This window comes from Amblyraja radiata, chromosome 22, assembly GCF_010909765.2.
Source record: "Amblyraja radiata isolate CabotCenter1 chromosome 22, sAmbRad1.1.pri, whole genome shotgun sequence".
NCBI lineage: Eukaryota > Metazoa > Chordata > Chondrichthyes > Rajiformes > Rajidae > Amblyraja > Amblyraja radiata.
Window position 1 is genome coordinate 32835662 of NC_045977.1, and position 25401 is coordinate 32861062.

At 44.7% G+C, this 25401-nt stretch overlaps 1 protein-coding gene across 1 annotated transcript in view; it reads left to right on the forward strand.

The window, feature by feature from the left end:
* LOC116985868 (germ cell-specific gene 1-like protein) overlaps positions 1–25401 on the forward strand; it is a 127879-nt gene that overhangs the window by 69363 nt on the left and 33115 nt on the right. The window contains exons 2-3 of the mRNA XM_033040957.1: positions 753–800; positions 24893–25045. Coding sequence (XP_032896848.1) covers positions 753–800; positions 24893–25045 — 201 coding nt within the window. The remainder of the gene's footprint in view (positions 1–752; positions 801–24892; positions 25046–25401) is intronic.

Genomic DNA, 25401 nt, shown 5'->3' on the forward strand with positions numbered 1-25401 from the left:
CGGAGACGAGGAAACACTTTTTCTCACAGAGAGTTCTGAGTCTGTGGAATTCTCTGCCTAAGAGGGCGGTGGAGGCTGGTTCTCTGGATACTTTCAAGAGAGAGCTAGATAGGGCTCTTAAAGATAGCGGAGTCAGGGGATATGGGGAGAAGGCAGGAACGGGGTACTGATTGTGGATGATCAGCCATGATCACATTGAATGGCTCGAAGGGCCAAATGGCCTACTCCTGCACCTATTGTCTATTGACTATTGCCTATAATGCACTCCTTTTACCACCTTGCATTTGGGAGCTCCTTAGGAATGCACTAGGTACCATGATCAATGTAGCTTCAAAGATCGACCTTGCACCTGAACAGGCTACAAGAACAAAAAAAATGGCCACAAAATGGGATTGAAAAGCAGTACAGGCCACATCTTCGAGTTCTGCTTTTCCAAGTATGCTCCTGAAATCCTGGAATAAAATATCAGGTTAAAAAAACCACAGGGTAGTTTAAAAAAAAAATTCTCTCTTCAAAACTACTTGCTTGCATCGAGATGAATACTGATGTGGAATGGTTGGGTAAATACCTTTCATATCTCTGTCATAACTTTTCACACATTTCTTTTACTCTGTGTTCCCTGAGAATTGAGAATTCCCAGGAGTAAGATCAAAAAGGTCTTCCACTTTAGATTTTAAGATGCCGAGAGATAATGTTTTGGAACTTGTTAACGTTGATGGAAATTAAATAATTTTGGCTCTCTTTTATTTTAGGTGAAGAGTGCCGGAATTTTATTGATTTGGCTCCTGCATCTGAGAGAAGTGAGTAACAACAGAGACCTGAGCATTCCGCGCTGTGTTGCCTCGCCTTTTAATTGATGCTGATAATTAACCAGATTAAGAGGAGATGTTTTAAACATCTCGAAAATATTAATACGTTCAACTTTTCCTTACAACAGCACCGTATGCGTAATTAACATCATGCCTTAAGCAACGACTGGAGAACCTAATGGCCATTAATTGTCAGAGACTAGGATTTAGTTCCTAGACTTTGTAATTACTGTGTTCCATTGTTGTACCGAAACGCAACATATGTGATAAGATTGTTTTTTCCATATTTTCTTAGTATTTTCAGGCAAGCAAAATTTTTGTTGAGTATGTTTTATAGGATTTAATTGCAGATACGAAAAATCTATATTCAAGGGGGCCACAGTTGTAGAGTTACAGCACCATAGACCCTGGTTCGATCCTGACTACGGGTGCTGTATGGACAGAATTTGTACGTTTCCCCGTGACCTCTTGGGTTTACTCCAAGTGCTCCAATTTCCTCCCACACTCCAAAGACGTCAAGGTTTGTAGGTTAATTGGCATCGGAAAAATTGTAAATTGTCCCTCTCGTGCAGGATAGTGCTAGTGCATGGGGTGATCGCTGGATGGCATGGACTCAGTGGGTCGAAGGGCCTGTGTAGTGCTATATCTCTAAAGTCTAACTGTGCCAGAGTGGCCTGTTAGTTCAGTATGTTTCATACCAAATCCTTTTCCCTGGGTGGAAATGTCAAAGACTAGAGGGCATAGCTTTAAGCTGACGGGGCAACAGGTCTAAAGGAGATGTGCGGGGTAATTATTTTACACGGAGGGTGGTGGGTGCCTGGAACACACTGTCAGAGGTGGTAGTGGAGGCAGATACGATAGTGGCTTTGATGTGGGCTTTTAGATGGATATGCAGGGAATGGAGGGATATAGATTCTGCGCAGCCAGGTGAGATTAGTTTTCCTTGGCATCATGTTTGGCACGGACATTGTGGGCCAAAGGTCCTGTTCCTGAGATCTGCCCTTCAATGTTCTGTGTTACTCATGGAAGTGTGCAAAATCAAAGAGGCAGCCCAGAGGCACTGCAGTTAGTGCTGGTGTCACTCAGTTCCAGTGACTCAGGTTCAATCCTGACGCCGGCTGCCAATTTTGCGGTGTTATATTTCTTCTCCCGGTGTGTTTCTTTCAGATCCTCCTGTTTCCTCCCACATCTTCTAAGATTCAATCTTCTTCTTGTGTATGGCGTGCGCAGCCTAAAGTTGTAGGTCAATTTGTTTTATTTGATCTATTTGTTTGTGCACGTCAGGTTGATTGCATTAGTCAAAACAGGGTGGACCACGAGAAGGTTGCAATCTCCCACCCCTAAGATTCAATGATTCAATTACACTTTATTGTCACATGTGCCTAGAAACAGCGAAATGCTTTGTTTTGCATCCAACCAGGTAAAATCGTACCACAGTACACAAGAGTCGCCACGTTTCTGGGGCCGACAAAGTTACATGAAGTTAATGGTTAATGTGCTGGTAATATGATTGTCCTTTAGCTTAAATACTGCAAGTGGCAAAAGAGGAATGGATGGGCATGTAAATTGAATGATTACGGGAAATAAATAGACAATAGGCAATAGACAATAGGTGCAGGAGTAGGCCATTTGGCATTTCGAGCCAGCACCGCCATTCAATGTGATCATGGCTGATCATCCCCAAACAGTACCCCGCTCCTGCCTTCTCCCCATATCCCTTGACTCCGCTATTTTTAAGAGCCCTATCTAGCTCTCTCTTGAAAGCATCCAGAGAACCTGAGAATTCCACAGACTGCAGAGAATTCCACAGACTCCAAAAGGGATAAAAAGGACTGAAGGTTTAGAGCTGAGATGAACTGCATGGATTGAATGTATACTGTGTTGCAGCCAATGGTCATAAATTCAACAGGCCTAGAGCACAACAGCTGTGTTAACCACCAAGCACTCATTTGCACGAATCCTATTTTCTCCCCACATTCCTATCAACTCTGTCCATGTTAATAAACTGTGCCAATATGTTTAGTTTAGTTTAGTTTAGAGATTCAGCGCGGAAACAGGCCCTTCGGCCCACCGGGTCCGCGCCGAGCAGCGATCCCCGCACATTGACACTAAGCTACACCCACCAGGGACAATTTTTACATTTACCAAGCCAATTAACCTACAAACCTGTATGTCTTTGGAGTGTGGGAGGAAACCGAAGATCTTGGAGAAAACACACGCAGGTCACGGGGAGAACGGCCAAACTCCGTACAGACAAGCACCCGTGGTCGGGATTCAACCCGGGGTCTCCGGCACTGCAAGCTCTGTAAGGCAGCAACTCTACCGCTGCGTCACCGTGCCACCCTGAAGACTTTTAGCAGACTTGTTTTTGACTCTGTGGGCCTCTGGCACCAGGTATGAAGGGTTAGCCTAGCTCTGAAAGGTTCATTCACTGGAGTAAAGTTTGATTCCCACAGAGTGAAGCGCTGCCCATGTTGAAAGACAAAATGGAAGAACAGCTCAGTTTTTTCCCACAATTACCACACGGGGCACCTGTGGTTAAATAATATAAAGGCTTAATCTGAGCTCTCAAGCAGCACGGTGGCGCAGCGGTAGAGTTGCTACCTTACAGCACCAGAGACCCGGGTTCGATCCTAACTATGGGTGCTAGCCTGTGCCGAGTTTGTATTTTCTCCCCGTGACCTGCATGGGTTTTCTCCGGTTGCTCCTGTTTCCCCCCACACTCCAAAGTCACACAGCTTTGTAGATTGATTGGCTTGGTATAAATGTAAAATAGTCCCTAGTGTGTTTGTAGGATGGTGTAAGTGTGCAGGGATCGCTGGTCGGCACAAACACGGTGGGCCGAAGGGCCTGTTTCCACACTGTAACTATAAACTAAACTAAAGTAAAGTACACAGATGAAGGGAATATCCAGTAAATAGCATGGTATTAATATCACAAGATGATGCTGTGGGTCTCAGAAATGTTGAATTTTAAGCAGATGTTGCTGGTAATTCTAATCTTAGCATCTTTGGAGAGGAGTTAACATTTGTGGCAATGACCTTTCATCAGAAGCAAGTTGCTGCTTCACCGATGCATTCTCTAAATTATTAACATGCCAGGAATCAGTACAGGTACACAGACATGCACACACTGTGGGTGACTCGATTGTAATCATGTATTGTCTTTCAGTTAACTGGATAGGACACCACACAAGCTTTTCACTGCACCTTGATACATGTGACAATAAAGTGCTGGAGTACCTGTTGTAGGAAGCAACTACAGATGCTGGTTTAAACCGAAGATAGACACAGAATGCTGGAGTAACACAGCGAGACAGGCAGCATTTCTGGAGAGAATGAATGGGTGACGTTTAAGGGCTTCTTCACACTCAGCTGAGTTACTCCAGCACTTTTTGTATTTTTTTAAAAATCACCATCTGCAGTTCCTGTGTCTCCATCAGTCTCCCGTGCACAAGTGGGTTACATACATAGTAATCACACAAGAGGAAACACACAGGGTTGTCCTGTCCTTGAAATGTCTGAAACCCATCCAGCGGTTTCTGCTCTGTAAATATAACTGGTTTCACACAGTAATATTTTCATTTACATCACCATTGCCATTTTCAGTTCCAGATCAAGTGATTCTAATGCTAATAAATGGAAATCTATATAGATTATAGCCAAACTGTTTATCTTAGAAGATTCAGGCTTTGCCGTTATATATCATAATGCCAAAGACAATGTGGCCAAAGTTATCATTCATCAATGTGGCAGAAGTTACCATTCACCTCCGCTGTAGTGAAGCTATTCCTGTTCTAAAGTGTTGAAACAAGTAACTGCAGATACTGATATATACCAAAGATAGATGGCAGTGGTAGAGTTGCTGCCATACAATGCCAGAGACCCTGGTTCGATCCTGATTACGGGCGCTGTCTGTACGGAGTTTGAACATTCTCCCCATGAACTGCGTGGATTTTCTCTGGTTTTCTCCCTCACTCCAAAGACGTACAGATTTGTAGATTGATTGGTTTGGTAAAATTGTAAATTGTCCTTAGTGTGTGTGGGTTAATGTGAGGGAATGCTGGTTAGCGCAGATTTGGTGGACAAAAGGGTCTGTTTCTGTGCTGTATCTCCAATCTAAACTAAATAGACACAAGGCATTATAGTAACTCAATGGGTCAGGCAACATCTCTGGGGTAAAAGGATGGGTGATGTTTTGGATCGAGATGTTATCTCTCCTTGTCCAACCCCTCCCCATCTACGCCCAGGACACCTCGCACGCCGTTTAACTCTTTAATAACTATCGGTTTCCAGGCCACCTGTTCATGCATCTTCTCCGTAGTCATTCTACATGGTCACTCTACACCTCCATCCCACACCAGGAGTGCCTTAAATCCCCTCACTTCTTCCTTGAACAAAGACTCTATCAATTTCCCTCTACTAACACTCTCCTCCACTGAGTTGAGCTTGTCTTTTTTATACAGTCTGAAGAAGGGTCCCGACCAGAAACATCACCCGTCCTTTTTCTCCAGAGATGCTGCCTGAACCCGCTGAGTTACTCCAGCACCTAGTGTCTTTCCTGGTCTAAAGTGATTATTCAACGACCTCCCTCCATGGTCTCCTTTATCCAAAGTGGGTCATCAGTGATGATTTGAAATGTCCACAAACAAGGTGAGACGGCAAGGAAAGATGCAAGCTAACAGACAATTGAATTGTGAATGGAAATGCTGCACTTGTGTGTAGCTAATATGCTGAGGAAATGTTCAGCACTTTCAGCAGTAACGTTATTGACCCTCAAGTTACACATGGTACTGATTGTACAGCACTGTGTTAGATCTGCCGATGCCTCGAAGCTCTGACATGCGAGTGATTTGCCAAGGTAATCCATTTAAATAACTATTGGTTGGCAAGAAATGATCATCTGCAGAATCGGAGGCAAGCATACAACTTGGTTTGGGAAATTTATTGAGAAGCCAGTGGCAGACAGGTTAAGGTATATAAACAGCGATTAGAATGAAGTGAGTAGAGATAGACACAAAAAGCTGGAGTAACTCAGTGGGACAGGCAGCATCTTTGGAGAGAAGGAATGGGTGACGTTTCGGGTCGAGACCCTTCTAACTTTCGTGTCTATCTTTGATTTAAACCAGCAACTACTGTTCCTTCTTACACAAGTGAGTCGAGGTGTTCCCCAGAATATCACACGGGACTCCATCTTTTCTGAAAGGGTCTTGGCTAAAGCTATCCACCATTTTCATTTACTTAGATAAGAAATACTTTACTTTGAAGTTCAATAACTTTTAATGATAATAATAATAATAATAATAATAAATAATTAAATAAAGAGACAGACAGACAGACAGACAGACAGACAGACAGACAGACAGACAGACAGACAGACAGACAATAAGGAAAAAATAATTTAATTTTTTTTTATAAAAGACTTATAATTAAAAAAATATGCCCGAACCCAGTTTAGTTTAGTTTAGAGATACAGTGTGGAATCAGGCCCTTTGGCCCACCGAGTCTGTGCTGACCAGCGATCCCCGCACACTAATGCCACTGTCCCACTTAGGAAACCTGAACGGAAACCTCTGGAGACTTTGCGCCCCACCCAAGGTTTCCATGCGTTTCCCGGAGGTTTTTGTCAGTCTCCCTACCTGCTTCCACTATCTGCAACCTCCGGCAACCACCTGCAACCTCTGGGAACTGCACGGAAACCTTGGGTGGGGCGCAAAGTCTCCAGAGGTTTCCGTTCAGGTTTCCTGAGTGGGACAGGGGCATAACACTATCCTACACACACTAAGGGACAATTTACAATTTCACCAATTAGTCTACAAACCTGTACGTCTTTGGAGTGTGGGAGGACTTTCCCAGGGAAAACCAACGCCGGCCAAGGGGAGAACATACAAACTCCGTACAGACAGTACCCACAGTCAGGATCAAACCCGGGTCTATGGCGCTGGGGAACGACTCAACTAGGCAGCATCAGTTATACTTATAGAGAAAGTCACAAGCAGATTACTTTCAGATGTTTTAAGAGCAGGACAACATTGTCACTCCACGCGGTTAGTCTAGGTGATTCCCATCTGCACCCAAAGGAAGGAATAGAGAGAGCAGAAAAATTATAGCCTAGAAAATAGATGCAGGTTGTTAAGCACATTTAGCCTGGAGCTACTGCTGTGGAAGCTGACAGAACATCAACCACTTGGAATCAACTAAAGCTAACCACCAATCTGAAGAGTCCTGACCCATTTCATCCACCTGAACATTCCTTCCACAGATGCTGCCCGACTCGCTGAGTTCTTCCAGCACTTTGTATTTTGCTGAAGATTCCAGCATCTGCAGTGCCTTGTACCTCCAATATGTAACGCTTGCCCATTCCTTTAAAGTGAACAAACATAAAAATTACAACGGGAGCTGGGAAGTATTCCAGGTAACATCGAAGTGCAGCGCAGTGGTAGAGTTGCTGCCTTACAGTGCAGGAGACCTGGATTCGATTCTGACTACCGGTGCTGTCTGTACGGAGTTTGTACGTTCTCCCTGTGACCTGCGTGGGTTTTCTCCGAGATCCTTGGTTTCTTCCCACACTCCAAACACATGCTAGTTTGTAGGTTAATTGGCTTGGTATAAATGTAAAATTGCCCCCAGTGTATGTAGGATAGTTGCAGGGATCGTTGGTCGGTGTGGACTCGGTGGGCCGAAGGGCCTATTTCCCCATCTCTATCTCTGAACTAAATGAAACTAAACTAAATGGAGAGTTGTGTGCAGATCTGCAAAATCCACGAAACGACCCACGTATTTTCACAGGGGTTGTTAAGCACGAGAGAAGATGTTCACGGTAGCGCGGAGGAACCGGGAGAATTGTTGCAGCATTGTTGTAGAAGTAACAAAACTCTGGAGCCCATCAACTATGTAATGAAGTTGTTGCCCCATCTGCATAGGACAAGGGGGCACTCAGGCAGCTGTACAAGGCAGATGCGACGGAGAACAAGGCAGATGCGACGGAGAACGAGGCAGATGCGACGGTGAACGAGGCAGAAGCAATGGTGCAGCTTGGATGCTCATGACTAAGCAGTCAAAAGGACCAAGGAGACAGGGAGAATCGAGCCTGTGTTGCCACACTTTGATGATAAGACGGAACCACACTACAGACCGACTTCTTACAGAAATGCAGGGCAATGATCTTACAAGAGGATCATTTATAGATAGCAGACGTGGTTATGTGCAGGCATAAATTTAGAAAAGGTTATTCACTGTGGGGCTGGGAAGTTTCACAAGTTACAGCGCATGGGAGAATTGTACGCGTGCACTGTGATCAGAAGCCACTTTAGTTTAGTGATACAGCGCAGAAACATGCCCTTCAGCCCACCGAGTTCATGCCAACCAGCAATCCCCGTACACTAGCACTATCCTACACAATAGGGACAGTTTACAATTTACAGAAGATAAATTAACCTTCAAACCTGTACGCCTTTGGAGTGTGGGATGAAACCAGAGCGCCCAGAGAAAACCCACGTGTTCACGTGGAGAACGTACAAATTCCGTACAGACGGCACCCGTAGTCAGGATCGAACCCGGGTCTCTGGCGCTGTATGGCAGCAACTCTACCACGCAGTGGCACCGTGCCGTTTATTGCTGTTACTGGTCTCCCTGGTTCTTGAAGGTTGGTATGGACTTGGCAGTCTGGAGGGCCTGTTTCTAAGCTGCCTCCAAATGGAGTAGGGGCCATTTTCTTTCAAAAGAAAAACAGGTTAGGGTAGGATTAATGTATAAATGGGTGTTTGATGGTGGGGTGCGGACTTGGTGAACTAAAGGGGTGTTCTTCTGATGGCCACATCATTCCATGCCAATTGGCCATCATGTCGGGCTTCTGAACTGTTGAAAATACCTCCCTTCTGCAATCTTTACCACAGGGCAGCAGGGTGGTGCAGCAGTAGAGCTACTGCCTTACAGCGCCAGAGACCCGCGTTCGATCCTGACTACGGGTGTTGTCTGTACGTTTGTACGTTCTCCAGGTGATTTTTTAGGTTTTCTCTGAGATCTTCAGTTTTCTACCACACTCCAGAGATGTACAGGTTTGTAGGCTAGTTGGCTTGGTATAAATGTAAATTGTCCCTAGTGTGTGTAGGATTATGTTAGTGTGCAGGAATCACTGGTCGGTGTGGACCAATGGGATAAAGGGCCTGTTTCGGCGCTGTAACTAAACTAAACTAATCTGTTATAGCTATTTAGCTTTTTTTTTTAAACACAAATTACAATAATATTGTGGGAACTAAATTTGGGTGTCAATTTTACATCAATGTCGCCAGTAAGGGGATTAATAATATATTGAATATATTGAAGAAATATCCAACATTTAAGACATTATGAGAGTTATTCTGCAGCAATTTGTTTCATGACAATGCCTTCGGCAATAGTATATTGATGAACCTGTAGAGTGAGACTGCAATTACTTGTTACAGCTGTCTGATTTAGCAGTGTCACACTGTGTTCACTCCCTCTCTTTATGTATTATTTTTTCCTCTTAGACTTATGCTGAAAGGTTATGTTAGCATAGCATTTGTGCTGTCCATTGAAAGCTGACTCCCACTTGAAAGAGGCAAATCATAGGGGGAAAGGTGAATGCAATTAATCACCGAGACTGATCGGATACTGACTGCTTTTGTGCTGTAACCTTCTACAGTTATTTGTCTGATTCCAATCTGCAATAGAAATAGCCGACGCATGAATCAAAATGGTGAGTAGTGTAGGAAGCAGCTGCAGATGTTGGTTTAGACCAAAGATAGACACAAAAAGCTGGAGTAAGTCAGCGGGACAGGCAACATCTGTGGAGAAAAGGAATAGATGACGTTTCGGGTCGAGACCCGACCTCAGACCCGAAGTCAGTCAGAGGAAAGGGAAACGAGAGGTATACTGTAGATGGTGATTTAGAGGGATAAGCAAAAAAGTGACAATGGTAAAGGAAACAGGCCTTTGTTAGATGTGGGTTTAGGTGAAAACGGGTCACAGACAATGAGACTCAACAAGACGACTTTAAAACTAGTACAACAATGTGGGTGCGGTAGGGACGGGGAGAGGGAGAGAAGGGATGCAAGGGTTACTTGAAGTTAGAGAAATCAATACTGCTGGGTTATAAGCTGCTCAAGTGAAATATGAGGTGCTGTTCCTCCAATTTGCATTTGGCCTCACAATGGAGGAGGCCCAGGACAGAGAGGTCAGTGTGGGAATGGGAAGGGGAATTCAAGATCAAGGTCAAGGTCAGTTTATTGTCACATGCGCCAATTAAGGTGTAGTGAAATATGAGTTACCATGCAGCCATACTAAGTGAAAAGCAAGCAGACACACAACTACATAAAAGAACATAAACATCCACCACGGTGGATTCCACATTCCTCACTGTATTGGAAGGCAATACATTTTAAAACACTTCCCCTTTATTCTCCCGCAGTCAGGGCTGTCGAACCATCCGCTGTCGGGGAGGTCAAAGCCCCCGCAGCCGACGATTGAAGCCCTCGTCGGGGTGATCGAAACTTCCGCGTCGGGGCAGTTGAAACTCTCGTGCTCCTGAGTCGGCCTCTTCTTACCAGAGACCGCGGGCTTCACGATGTTCAAGTCCACAGGCCCTGCGGTTGGAGCTTCGGTCCCCGGCAAAGGGATCGCAAGCTCCGCGATGATAAAGTCCCGCAGACTCCCGTGGCTTGGAGCGCCGGGTCGGTCTCCAGCAAAGGCCGCCAACTCCATGATGTTAGGCTGCAGTGCGGACGGAGATGCGATACGGACAAAAATCACATCTCCGTCGAGGTAAGAAATTGAAAAAAGTTTCCCTCAACCCCTCCCCCCACCCACATAAAACAAACCAAGGAACACTAAAAATACTTTTTAACACATACTACAATTAACAAAAATGGACAGACAGACTGTTGGTGAGGCAGCCACTGCTGGTGGCACCACCGGGCATTGCAAGCGCTGTAAGGCAATAATTAAAGTGTTTGAGGGCAGCACTACCTTTCTCTCTATCCACAAAATAGCAATGCCGTCTGCCACATTCTACACTCTAGAAGGAGAGGAGTAATTAATGCACGGTGGCACAATGGTAGAGTTGCAGCCTTAGAGCGCTTGCAGCACCGAAGACCCGGGTTCGATCCTGACCACGGGTGCTGTCTGTACGGAGTTTGTACGTTCTCCCTGTGACCTGCGTGAGTTTTCTCCGAGATCTTCGGTTTCCTCCGACACTCCAAAGACGTACAGGTGTGCAGGTGTGTAGGTAAATTGACTTGGTATAAATTAAAAAATTGTCCCTAGTGTGTGTAGGATAGTGTTAGTGTGCGGGGATCGTTGGCCGGCGCAGACCCGAAGGGCTGAAGGGCCTGTTTCCGCGCTGTATCTCTAAACTAAAAAACTAAACACCGACTGGTCTGCCTGACATTTGATACTCATCAAATGTAGCACCTCAGCTTTAGTCGTGTCTACTTTAATGGCAGGTAACAGTGACATAGCTTGATGATGATATAAGGGAATGCATTGTTCAGCAGCTTCCAGCAAGTTATTGTTTCAGGCTACTATTGTGGATTTGAAGAATTACAGGTGCAGACTGATCCTTTATTGTATCTGATTCCCAGGCTTGAATGAAGACGAAAAATTGGCTCAAAGTCCACACTCTCCAAAACCCACCCGTTCACCATTTCAGTTGATGGCTCACCCATACCCACCTCCTCCCATGTCAAAAGTCTCGGCGTCATTCTGGACAGTACACTTTCCTTTGGCCCCCACATCAGCAATATCACACGCTCTGCATACTTTCATCTCCGCAACATCTCCAGACTCCGCCCCTCCCTCTCCAAAGACAATACAAAAGTCCTCATCCACGCTCTGGTCACATCCCGCATCGATTACTGCAACGCCCTCCTCACTTGCACCTCCAATAAACTTCTTCATCGCCTCCAATGCATTCAGAACTCTGCAGCCCGGATCATCACCCGCACCAGATCATCGGACCACATCACACCCATCCTCACTCAGCTCCACTGGCTCCCTGTGCACCACCGGATTAACTACAAGATTTTACTGCTGACCTTCAAAGCCCTACACCACCTTGCTCCCCAATACCTCTCTGACCTGCTGCTACCATACACTCCTTCCCGGTCACTTCGTTCCTCCTCAGCTGCAATTTTAACTGTCCCCACATTTAGACTCAGCACCATGGGTGCCAGAGCCTACAGCTGCTCTGCCCCACGTCTCTGGAACACTCTCGCACCTCCCATCCGTCACCTGGACACTATCGATCAATTCAAATCACAACTTAAAACACACCTGTTTAGATTAGCATACCCGACATAACTTCCACCATGTTCACCCTGATTTTAATTACTTAAAACGTTTTGCGTATTTTTTTTTTTTTTTTTGTTTTTGTTTTTAATCAACTTGATTTTAATATTGATAAATGTATTGTGATTTTATGTCCTGTAAGGTGTCCTTGGGTGTCCAGAAAGGCGCCAGCAAATAAAATGCATTATTATTATTTATTATTAAAACACACAAACTGCTGTAGTAACTCACCAGGTCAGGAAGCATCTGTGGGGAACATGGATCAGGTGACGATTTGGATCAGCGCCCTTCCTCGAACCGAAACGTTGCCTTTCTGCGATGCTGCCTGACCTGCTGAGTTACACCAGCACTTAGTGTTTTACTCAAAGTGGCAGCATCTGAAGTTCCTTGTGGCCTCACTTGAATGAGGGCAGAAAGTGTTTAGTAGTTCGACTCCTGACAGCTTTCCTTGGAAGCAATGTATTGATCTACACTGATACCAATGTCATGTTGGTAGTGCAGACAGCATGGGGTCCTGTCTGACATACTGCTCTGCCGTTAGCGTGGAGGCACACACAGGTTTAACAGCAGTCAATAAACAAGGGACTCTCAATTGCTGCAGCTTCCCATCACATTCATAGCTTTGGTTTCCTACTTACCTATGGGGAGAAGGCAGGAGAATGGGGTTCGGAGGGAGAGATAGATCAGCCATGATTGAATGGCGGAGTAATAATAATAATGGATGGGATTTATATAGCGCCTTTCTAATACTCAAGGCGCTTTACATCGCATTATTCATTCACTCCTCAGTCACACTCGGTGGTGGTGAGCTACTTCTGTAGCCACAGCTGCCCTGGGGCAGACTGACGGAAGCGTGGCTGCCAATCTGCGCCTACGGCCCCTCCGACCACCACCAATCACTCACACACATTCACACACATTCACACACAGGCAAAGGTGGGTGAAGTGTCTTGCCCAAGGACACAACGACAGTATGCACTCCAAGCGGGATTCGAACCGGCTACCTTCCGGTCGCCAGCCGAACACTTAGCCCATTGTGCCATCTGTCGTCCCAGTAGACTTGATGGGTCTAATTCTGCTCCTGTCGCTAACTGTATGATCTTATTATTAACATAAAACCCAGGTATGATTGAACTGACTGTTCGGTGAACTTTTGTATCTTTGGCGGCACCAAAACGAGGAGCCACTTGTGTGCTGCCTCGGTGAGGTCTGCGACATGATTTTTTACCGGGTTGAATACAAAACAAAGCATTTCACTGTACCTAGGTACATGTGATGATAAAGTATAAGTGAATCGTTGAAAATAATTTTTGACTCTATTGACATGCTCAGCATTAAGTGGCCATACTCTGTCAGGGGTGCGCGTGCCCCAGAGAGCAAGATAAGTGGCGTGCAGATGCTGGAAAGCTGAAATAAAAACAGAAAAGTTTAAAAAGCACTCAATAGATCAAGAAACTTCTAAAAGAGCTACAAAACGTTGGAGTAACTCAGCGGGTCAGGCAGCATCCCCGGAGAACATGGATTGTTGACATTTCCGATCAGGACCCTTCTCCCAACCTCCCAATAAAGTCTGTGGAAATAAAGTCCGAAGAAGGGTCCCAACCCAAAACATCACCTATCCATGTTCTCCAGAGGTGCTGCTTAACCCGCTGAGTTACTTCAGCACTTTGTGTCTTTTTTTGTAAATCTGTATCTGCAGTTCTGTCTTCACCAAGGTACTTTGGTTCTGTCTTCACGAAGGAAGACACAAACAATCTCCCAGAAATACGAGTGGACTGAGGATCTAGTGGGAGGGAGGAACTGAAGGGAATCCACGTTAGTCAGGAAATGGTGTTAGGTAAACTGTTGGGACTGAAGGCAGGGCCTGATGGTCTACATCCCAGAATACTCAACGAGTTGGCCCTAGAAATTATGGATGCATTGGTGATCATTGTCCAATGGTCTATAGACTCTGGATCAGTTCTTGTGGACTGGAGGGTAGCTAATGTAACCCCACTTTTTAAGAGGGATAGAGAAACCACGGAATTATAGACTAGTTAGCCTGATATCGGTAGTGGGGAAGATGCTTGTGTCGAATATTAAAGATGTAACAGCAGCACATTTGGAAAGCAATGACAGGATCGGTCAAAGCCAGCATGGATTTATGAAGGGGGAATCCTGCTTGACTAATCTTCTGGAATTTTTTGAGGATGTAACAAGTAGAATGGATAAGGGAGAGCCAGTGGATGTGTGGTATCTGGACTTTCATAAAGCCATTGCCAAGGTCCCACATAAAATGAGTGCGCAAAATTAGAGCACATGGTATTGGGTGTAGGTTATTGACATGGATAGAGAACTGGTTGGCAGACAGGAAGCAAAGAGTAGGAATTAACAGGTCCTTTTCAGAATGGCAGGCAGTGACTAGTGGGGTGCCACAATGCTCAGTGCTGGGACTCTAGTTATTTACAATATATATTAACGATTTAGATGAAGCAATTAAATGTAACATCTTCAAGTTTGCGGTTGACACAAAGCTGGGTGGCAGGGTGAGCTGTGAGGAGGATTCTATGAGGCTACAGGGTCTTGGATAGGTTGGGTGAGTTGGCAGATGCATGGCACATGCAGTATAACGTGGATAAATGTGAGGTTATCTGAATTATTATCTGAATGGTGTCAGATTAGGAAAAGGGGTGCAACGAGACCTATGTGTCCTTGTATATCAGTCATTGAAAGTAAGCATTCAGGTACACCAAGCAGTGTACAAAGCAAATGGCATGTTGGCCTTCAGAGCGAGAGGATTTGAGTATAGGAGCAAGGGGGTCCTACTGCAGTTGTACAGGGCCCTGGTTAGACCACACCTGGAGTATTGTGTACAGTCTTGGTCTCCTAATGTGAGGAAGGACATTCTTGTTATTGAGGGAGTGCAGCATAGGTTCACAAACTTAATTCCCGGGATGACGGGACTGACATATGATGAAAGAATGGGCCGACAGGGCTTATATTCACTGGAATTAAGAAGGATGAGAAGATATCTTATAGAAACATATAAAATTCTTAAGGGATTGGACAGGCTAGATGCAGGAAAAAAATTCCCGATATTGGGGGAGTCCAGAATCAGATGTCACAGTTTAAGAATAAGGGGTAGGCCATTTAGGATTGTGATGAGGAAAACTTTTTCACCCAGAGAGTTGTGAATCTGTGGAGTTCTCTGCCACAGAAGGCAGTGGAGGCCAATTCACTGGATATTTTCAAGAGAGAGTTAGATATAGCTCTTAGGGCTAACGGAATCAAGGAATATGGGGAAAAAGCAGGAATAGGGTACTGATTTTGGATGATCAGCCATGATCATATTGAATGGCAGTGCTGGCTTGAAGGACCGAATTGCCTATTCCTGCACCTATTTTCTATATTTCTATGTTTGTGTCTTTTTTTGCAAACCATTATCTGCAGTTCCTTGTTTCAACATCTAAAAGAGAAACAGTTGACATTTCAAGTTCAAGACCCTTCATCAGAACCAGCCAAAGATCACATGAACTGCATCCAACACTGTTGCCCACCCTGCTGAGTCTTTCAACGTTTTCTGTTTCTTTTATGTGCAAATTAAAACCCTCCTTGCGTTTTCCTGAGGCTCCAAGTAGAAGGCACAATTATGAATAACCTCCCTGAGTTGCAACCTATAAACGCAAGTGGGAAGATTTATAATCTGATCTCTTTTTATCAAAGATGCTGTGAATCTTCTCGCATATAGGCAGAAGAGACTCCTCAGGTAATAACCAATTCCACATCCACATCCACGGTCTCTAAATTGTTCGCTGTGAGGCAGAGAATAATTGAAGACAGGATGGAAGTGACTTCACCAAGAACTCACTGTCTCTTTGAAGGTTGCATAGAGCTGACCTGTAATTTAGTTTAGTTTAGGTGGACTTTTTATAACAATCCTGAAGTTTCCCAATTGCCAATATCGAATCAGCTTTTTCTCCGACTTTAGGCTTTAGAGATACAGTGTGTTAACAGGCCCTTCGGCCCACCGAGCCCACGCCGACCAGCGATCCCCGTTACACTAACGCTATCCTACACACTAGTGATAATTTACAATTTTTTCCAAAGCCAATTAACCAACAAATCTACATGTCTTTGGAGTGTGGGAGGAAACCGGAGCACTCGGAGAAAACCCACAAGGTCACGGGTAGAACGTACAAACTCCGTATAGACAACACCCATAGTCAGGATCAAACCCAGGTCTCTGGCGCTGTAAGGCCGCAACTCTACCGCTGCGACAAAGAAATCAAACAACCACAATTAGTTTTTTTGAAGGCTTATAATTTGGAAGAAATCTGCATGTATTTTTAATTCCTTCAGTTATAAGACCTAATTTGAGAAAGGACATCCTTATGATTGAGGCAGTGCAGCGTAGGTTCACGAGATTGAAACCTGGGATGGCGGGACTGTCATATGAGGAAAGATTGAAAAGACTAGGCTTGTATTCACTGGAGTTTAGAAGGATGAGGGGGAAATCTTTTGAAACATATAAAATTATAAAAGGACTGGACAAGCTAGATGCAGGAAAAATGTTCCCAATGCTAGGCGAGACCAGGGACCACAGTGTTAGAATAAAGGCGAGACCATTTAAGACTGAAGTGAGAAAAAAACTTTTTCACCCAGAGAGTTGTGAATTTGTGGAATGATCACAATGAATGGTGGTGCTGGCTCGAAGAGCCGAATGGCCTCCTCCTGCACCTGTCCCAAGCATGAAAAGAACTGCAGATGCTGGAAAAATCGAAGGTCGACAAAAATGCTGGAGAAACTTAGCTGGTGATGCAGCATGTATGGAGCGAAGGAATAGGTGATGTTTCGGGTCGAGAAGGGTCCATCTCTTTCTTTATAATGCCCGACATAATGACGTTGGCAAGAACAGCCAGTGTTCATGGCATGTGTACAAATCGCTGCAGATTCCTACCTTGCACATCTATGTATAGGTTGAAGGTTTCACTGGGACGATCCTCAAGGTACGAGTCAAGCACTAGGCTTCTAACACAGTGTATCTCTAGTGCCCCAATCCCGTACTGTAGATTTTTTCAGTGTGATCATTTCTCACGGCCGTGACTTTGTCTTAAGTAAAATATTTCTGTGTGTCTGGGTTTTCATTAACTTGGTTAGTCAGCCTATTCTGATCTTGACGTTCTTATTAAATTTTTCCTGATAGTGACTGCCAGTCGCATACAACTGGGAGAATAGTTTTCCTTTCTATTTGTTCACTGTTGATCATCATGTTGACATCGCTGGCAGTGATCTTGGAAGCTGTCATTATTTTGCCTTTCTCAGCACTTATTTCCGATCAATAACTCTTCGCGTATTTGACAGGAAATGTGCCATAGATCCAAGTCAATCGTAAGGCGTAAGTTGTCGATCGTTGGCTCCTCATCCTTGGCCTTACACACGAGTGACCAACAAGTATCAGGGTGGCACGGTGGCACAGCGGTAGAGTTGCTGCCTGACAGCGCCAGAGACCCAGGTTGGACCCTGACTACGGCTGCTTTCTGTATGGAGTTTGGATGTTCTCCCCGTAACCGCGTGGGTTTCCCCCGGGTGCTCCGGTTTCCTCCCACACTCCAAAATCGTGCAGGTTTGTAGGTTAATTGGCTTCGGTAAAAGTTGTCAATTGTCCCTAGTGTTTAGGATAACGTTAGTGTACGGGGATCGCTGGGCGGCGCGTCCTCGAGGGGCTGCAGGGCCAGTTTCCGCGCTGTATCTCTAATCCCTAAATTAAACTAAAACTATGTGTCTGATACAGTTTTGTTTAAGAAGGAACTGCAGATGCTGGAAAATCGAAGGTTCACAAAAATGCTGGAGAAACTCAGCGGGTGCAGCAGCATCTATGGGGCGAAGGAGATAGGCAACGTTTCGGCCCGAAACGTTGCCTATCTTCTTCGCTCCATAGATGCTGCTGCACTCGTTGAGTTTCTCCAGCATTTTTGTATACCTGCCTGACACAGTTTCCAGTAATCCTTTAAGGCATTAGACATGATTTGTTAAAATGAATGAACCAATAGACCTGATATCCTGGGTATGCTACTACATAAGTTTCACATCATTCAAGACCATTATTATTGATCAGTACTCCACTTCTGGTTTGCTGTAGATTTATTCTATTAGTTTATTAAGGATTTGCTGATGCTCAGCTTATAATTTGAGAGTCAGTGTGTCTTGTGCCAGACGCTATCTAAAGCTTTTATGTAGTTTAAGTTTACTTTAGTTTTTGTTTAGTTTAGTTTACTGTAGTGATACAGCGTGGAAGCAGGCCCTTCGGCCCACCGAGTCCGTGCTAACCACCGATTCCCGCACACTAACACTACCCTACACACACTAAGGACAATTCACAATTATACCAAGCCAATTAAACCTCCAGGTGGCTCAGCACTTCAACTCCCCCTCCCATTCCCCATCCGACCTCTCTGTCCTGGGTCTCCTCCATGGCCAGAGTGAGCAACACCGGAAATTGGAGGAACAGCTCCTCGTATTCCACTTGGGGAGTCTGCATCCTGCGGGCATAAACATTGAATTCTCCCAGTTTTGTTAGCCCTTGCTGTCTCCTCCCCTTCCTCAGCCCTCGGGCTGTCTCCTCCCATCCCTCAGCCCTCGGGCTCCTCCTCCTCCTTTTTCCTTTCTTCTCCCCGCCACCTCCCATCAGTCTGAAGAAGGGTTTTGGCCCGAAACGTTGCCTATTTCCTTCACTCCATAGATGCTGCTGCACCCGCTGAGTTTCTCCAGCATTTTTGTGTACCTTCGATTTTCCAGCATCTGCAGTTCCTTCTTAAACAATTAAACCTACAAACCTGTAGGTCTTTGGAATGTGGGGGGAAAACCAGAGATCCCGGAGAAAACCCACGCAGGTCACATGGAGAACGTAAAACTCCGTAGCACCCGTAGTCAGGATCGAACCCGGGTCTCTGGCGCTGTAAGGCAGCAACTCTACCACTGGGCCACTGTGCTGCCCAAGTTTAGTTTGGAGAAACAGCATGGAATGAGGCCATTTGGCCCACCGAGTGCATCCAGACCATCGATCATCCTTATCCCGCATACTCCTTTATTCCCTACACATTTGGGGCAGTTTTACAGAGGGCCAATCAACCTACAAACCCACACGTGTTTGGGATGTGGGAGGAATCGGGAGCGCCTGGAGGAAACCCACTCGGTCGCAGGGAGAACGTGCAACCACCACATAGACAGCACACAGGGTCTGGATCGAACCTGGGGACTCTGGCGCTGTGAGACAGCAGTGCTACCAGCTGAACCACTGTGTTTATGGTGACCACAGTTCTTTCTGCATGTTGTTGGATGGTGAAGATTGGCATCCCTGCTTTGAATCCAACTTGCTTTCTCACTAGTACAGTTTTAAGTGAGGTTTGAACCTCTCCAGTTGTACCTTGCTTGGGTAGTATCGTTCTTTGTGCGTTGGTGAAGCTTCTCTCTGTTAGAAAGGGAAATGTGACCGACTTTAACCACTGCCTTTATTAGTGGCTCACAATATTGTGACACCTGGTGTCCTGGTTTCATGCTACATGGAGAATGCCTCTGCACAAAGATGGTTTAATGGTACCCAATCTTTGTTTGGTCTTTTGCAGCCCTAGTCTAGGAGTATCTAGATGCGTCAAAGCAAGAAACTGCAGATGCTGGTTTACACAAAAGGACACAAAGTATTGGAGGAAGTCAAGAATCAAGAGTGTTTTATCGTCACATGTCCCAGAACAAGGAAATTCTTGCTTGCAGCAGCACAACAGAGCATGTAAACATAGTACAGCACCAGAGGTCAGGATCTAAGAAGGATTGCTGGATAATGAGGCAGGATAATGAACCTGCTGCTCTATTGTATGACCGAAAAGATTTGTTATCGACCACTGCCGTCCAGTCACTGCTGGTACACGTTGATAAGTGATAGGAGCAGAATTAGGCCATTTGGCCCATCAAGTCTACTCCACCATCCAGTCATGGCTGATCTATCTCTCCCTCCTCACCCCATTCTCCTGGCTCCCCCCCCCCCATAACCCCTGACACCCATACTAATCGGGAATCTATCTATCTCTGCCTTAAAAGTATCCATTGACACGGCTTCCACCGCCTTCTGTGGCAACGAATTCCACAGATTCACCACCCTTTGATTAAGACCAGTTCATTGGCTATATTTAAGAGGGAGTTAGATGTGGCCCTTGTGGCTAAAGGGATCAGGGAGTATGGAGAGAAGGCAGGTGAAGGATACTGAGTTGGATGATCAGCCATGATCATATTGAATGGCAGTGCAGGCTCGAAGGGCCGAATGGCCTACTCCTGCACCTATTTTCTATGAGATTCCTCCTCATTTCCTTCCTAAAGGAAAGTCCTTGTATTCTGGGGCTATGACCTCCGGTCCGAGACTCTCCCATTAGTGAAAACATTCTCTCCACATCTACTCTATCCAGGCCTTTCACTATTTAGTAATGTTGTGTTTGCTTCTGTGTACTTCTGTGTACTCAACCAAATGGAGGTATTGAAACAGGCTGTGCACCCTATGATTAATATTCATGCCGGCGTTTGGTGACGGATATTGCAGCTCTTCGTCACATAATAATTTCTACATTTTAGCAAAACATCTTTAAAATACTGTCGGAACGGGTTACATACAATGAAAGCTGAATGGGTGTAGCCTTGAAAGTATTTGTGAAATTTGGTACGCAATGCGCACACTAATATCTCAGGTTTACATTGATGATATGAAAAGACCAATAAAGTTGCTGCTGCTTGAAGTACGTTTAATTGAAGTATAACAGAAAGATCAGAGAATATGACAAAATAAATCATATTGCTGTTGTAATAACAAATGCTTTACTTGTTCCCTGGGTCACTCTGCAAATAGCGTGCAATTAGCAAATTGCAGGAAGTTGAAATTGGTTGCAAGGTCATCAGCTAGTATCAACCTTGTTGCCATGGAGAGGCAATGATGTGATTTTGTCATGGACTATCGCAGCCATCGTATAAAAGAGATCCCATAATGTCCTTTGATGGGAAGATCCAGTGACAACAAAAGGAGGATGATACCTATTTAAGTCAGGATCTTTGATGTGAATGCTGATGTTTCCATGAGCACGTGCCCCTCTATGTCGTAACAAGGAACAGCGGATGCTGGTTTAGTAATGCCCCTGTCCCACTTAGGAAACCTGAACGGAAACCTCTGGAGACTTTGTGCCCCACCCAAGGTTTCCGTGTGGTTCCCGGAGGTTTTTGTCAGTCTCCCTACCTGCTTCCACCACCTGCAACCTCCGGGAACCAAACGGGTGGGGCGCAAAGTCTCCAGAGGTTTCCGTTCAGGTTTCCTAAGTAGGACAGGGGCATTAGGAATTACACAAAATGATGAAGTAACTCAGCGGGTCAGGCAGCACCCCTGGTGAACATGGATAGATTAACTTTTAGATTGTGATCTTTCTTCAGACGACGTTTTGGGTCAGGACCCTTCTTCAGACTTGACATTTTATGTCGGGACTCATCTTTAGGCAAAGCATTGTTGTAACTTGTAACTTGTCAGTTCTTTCGAACTGTTCTGTTGAAATCTGGTATCTAGATAGTTACAACCCTTCGTCTGAAGAAGTCCTGACCCGAAACGTCTGGTCTTAAGAAGGGTCGTGACCCGAAACGTCACCTAACCGTGTTCTCCAGGGATGTTGCATGACCCGCGGAGTTACTCCAGCATTTTGTGTCTTCCCATGTCCTTCTAGATGGTGGAGCTCACAAGCTGGGGAACTGCTCTTGAGGAAGTCCAGGCAACACAATGCACTGTAAATGTATACACTGACCACGCAGCATGCCAGTACCGGACTTACATAATTGTCTTACTTAGAAGACCGGGTGTCGCCAAGAGTGGCTGCCTCGCTGACAGTCTGTCTGTCCCTTCCTGCTTTGTTGTTTGTTTGTTTGTTTGTTTGTGTTAAATGTTTGTTTTTAGTGTTCTTTAGCTTGTTTTATGTTCGGGTGGTGGGAGGAATTTGGGGGTAACTTTTTCTAATCTCTTGCCTCGACGGAGATGCAATGTTTTTCCGTATCGTAACTCTGTCCGCCCTGCAGCCTAACATCGAGGAGTTGGCGGGTGTTGCTAGAGACCAACTTCGAGAGCTCCACCGCGGGAGCCTGCGGACTTAACATCACGGAGCTCGCGATCCTTGTCGGGGATCGACTTTGGGGCGCTAGCCGCGGGGGTGTGTCTTGTTGCCTTTTTTGTAGCATGGCTGTATGGTAATTCAAAGTCTTGAGGAAGATTTGCACCGTGTAGAATCAGCAATTACGTTTCTGATGGTGGTAAATTGGACTTCTCAATCAGCATGAGAAATACATGATGGCTGGAGTGGAGTAGCAAGTGATTGTAGCTGAAGTTTGATTAATCAAGTAACATGCAAGGAGCAACTTAATCAAGCAACCCATCTCGGGAGTATCCAGCCAACAGGATTTAAAGAGCCACATGATGTTTCTTTAAATCATTAGCCACCTTTTCAAAGATGGAGGAAATGTGTCGATGTCGAGTGAAATAAGGTTAAGAAATAAGTATATTACTCTTTGGTAGTTCGTTACCCTTTCAGTGGAGCTATCATATCCCCGACACTTAATTAACCTGCACTGAACTGTTACATTGCTGGTTGTATATTTAGCTACATTCTGCTTGCTGCCAGCAGAAGCAACGACCATATGAAGGATTGATAATAGATTGTGAGGATTAAAGCAGATTGTGAAGGATTATGAGGATTGATTCTGCAGATGCTGAAGTTAGACACAAAAAGCCAGAGTGACTCGGTGGGTCAGGCAGCATCTCTAGGAGAAAAGGAATAGGTGACGTTTCGGATCGAGAGGGTCTAAAGAAGGGTCTCGACCTGAAACGTCACCTATTCCTTTTCTCCAGAGATCCTGCCTGACCCGCTAAGTTACTCCAGCTTTTTGTGTCACTCTTCAATATGAAGGATTGTGATGCTTTGAGATCTACCTGAAGATCTGGCACTGTGAGCCTCCACAGTTCATATAAGTCATAGGAGCAGAATTAGGCCACTCTGCCCCTCAAGTCTACTCTGCCATTCAAACATGGCTGATCTATCTCTCCCTCTCAACCCCATTCTCCTGCCTTCGCCCCATAACCCCTGTCACCTTTACTAATCAGGAATCTGTCAATCTCCACCTTAAAAATACCCCAATTTCTGACCACCACAGCCTTCTGTGACAATGAATTCAACAGATTCACCACCCTCTGACTAAAGAAATTCTTCCATCTCCATTCTAAAGGTATGTCATTTTATTCTGAGGCTTTGTCCTCTGGTCCTAGCTTTTCCCACTAGTGGAAACTGGGAGTTACAGCCTGTTGGACATCTAACATTGGATGGGGGAGGTAGGCACTTTTATCTTGAAAAATGAAGTGCAAGCTTAACATAGTAATGTGGCCTTCATTTGCTTGACTAACACTGAGTCACATGCGGGCAGCGAAAGAATGAGCGAGCTATTTAGCGGAAAATCAGAACCTGGCTGGATTTGTGAAACGCAGTCAAGATAATTTAATTTTAAATATCAATTTTGTCACAGATGTCAAAAACATTATAATATAACAGAGATCAGTCTAAAGTAATTAAGCTCTTTAAACTTTACTGGAATTAATATATGATTTAGAATCAATTCAATTTAGAATTTGGAATTGATATTGATTTTTTTTATTATTGTGTACTATATAAGTGTACCATGATACAGTGAAAAGGTTTGCATGCTATCCAGTCAAATCATACTGTACTTGAGTACAATTAGGCCATGTACAAGTACAGGTAGTGCAAAGAGAAAAATACCAGAGTGCAGATTATAGTGTTGTGGCATTATTGTATTATATTTACAGAGAAGGTGCACATTAATAAACAAAAGTGCAAGATCTGCCGTGAGGTAGGTTGGAAGATTGGATGTGCACCGTAGCTTATGGAAGGACCTGATAACCTCAGGGAAGAAGCTGTTCCTCAAGCTGGTGGGACAGGCTTTCAAGCTTTTGTATCTTCTACCCAACGGCCGAGAGGAGAAGAGGGAATGACCAAGGGGGAAATGGCCCTTGATTGTGTTGGTTGCTGAGACAGTGTGTGGTGTAGATGGAGTCAATAATTGATTGGGGAGTGGTGGAGGGGGGCTGGTTTGTGTGATAGTCTGGGCTACATCCACAACTCTCAGCAATTTCTTGTGGTCTTGGGCAGAGCTGTTGCCAAAAGAAGCAGTGATGCATCCTGATTTTAAATGATGTGCAAGGCAAGTTATTTTTTTACACAGAGCCTGTAATGCCTGTAACATGCTGACTGGGATAGTGGTGGGGGCAGATGCCATAATGGCACTTAAGAGACTTCTTGATAGGCCCATGGATGTGCAGGGAATGGAGGGATAAGGATCATGTGCAGGCAGGTAAGAGATTGTCTTGGCATTATGTTTGATTGATTGAAAGAATTTATGGGCCAAAAAGCCTGTTTCTGCACACTAACGTTCTATGTTCTATGCAATTTTATTTAAGTACCTGTATAATATTTATGAAAATATCTTATCCGTCCAAAGTGATTCCACTTTTCAATATGTTTTGCTCACTTTTATTTTATGTTGTGGCAATAAACATCCATTATGGTGGCGATTATTGCGGCAATATCCATCTTAGTATTCTGCATGTAAATAACAATGATATCGTTAGGCCTTCCTTCCATCAGAAGACAACTGTTTGGTCTTGAAACCTATGTGTAGTTTCAGGCCCGGTTTCTGAAGCCTGTGCTTCCTGTGTTACAGGTGTTCTCTGGTTGGCACTCATCTCCGAAGTTTTATATATCGTGCTCTTAGTAGTTGGGTTCAGCCTGATGTGCCTGGAGCTCTTCCATTCGAGCAACATGATTGATGGCCTCAAACTGAACGCATTTGCTGCAGTCTTCACCGTTCTTTCAGGTAAGTCAAATTTCCGTTTCGAAAATTTCCGTCCAACTAACCAAACCCCAACTCTCCGCCCACGGGCATTCAGGATTTATTTCAGATTCTCTATCAGAAACATCGAATCAATTTTTTATATCACTCCCCTGGATAAGAAAAGCATCGCTGAGAATATGGAAAAGAGCAGCAAGATTGTATATGAAGGTGAACCATAAACAGAGGTTCGAAGGAATTACTGAGAGAAATTAGGACATGCTAATTTTGAAATGAGGCACTGAGCTATGTAATTGGTTTTAATTGAATAACAGTTACAAATATAATATCTTAAATCTTAAGTTTTTTTTAAGCTCTTTAAGAAGGCGTACAGTGGCGCA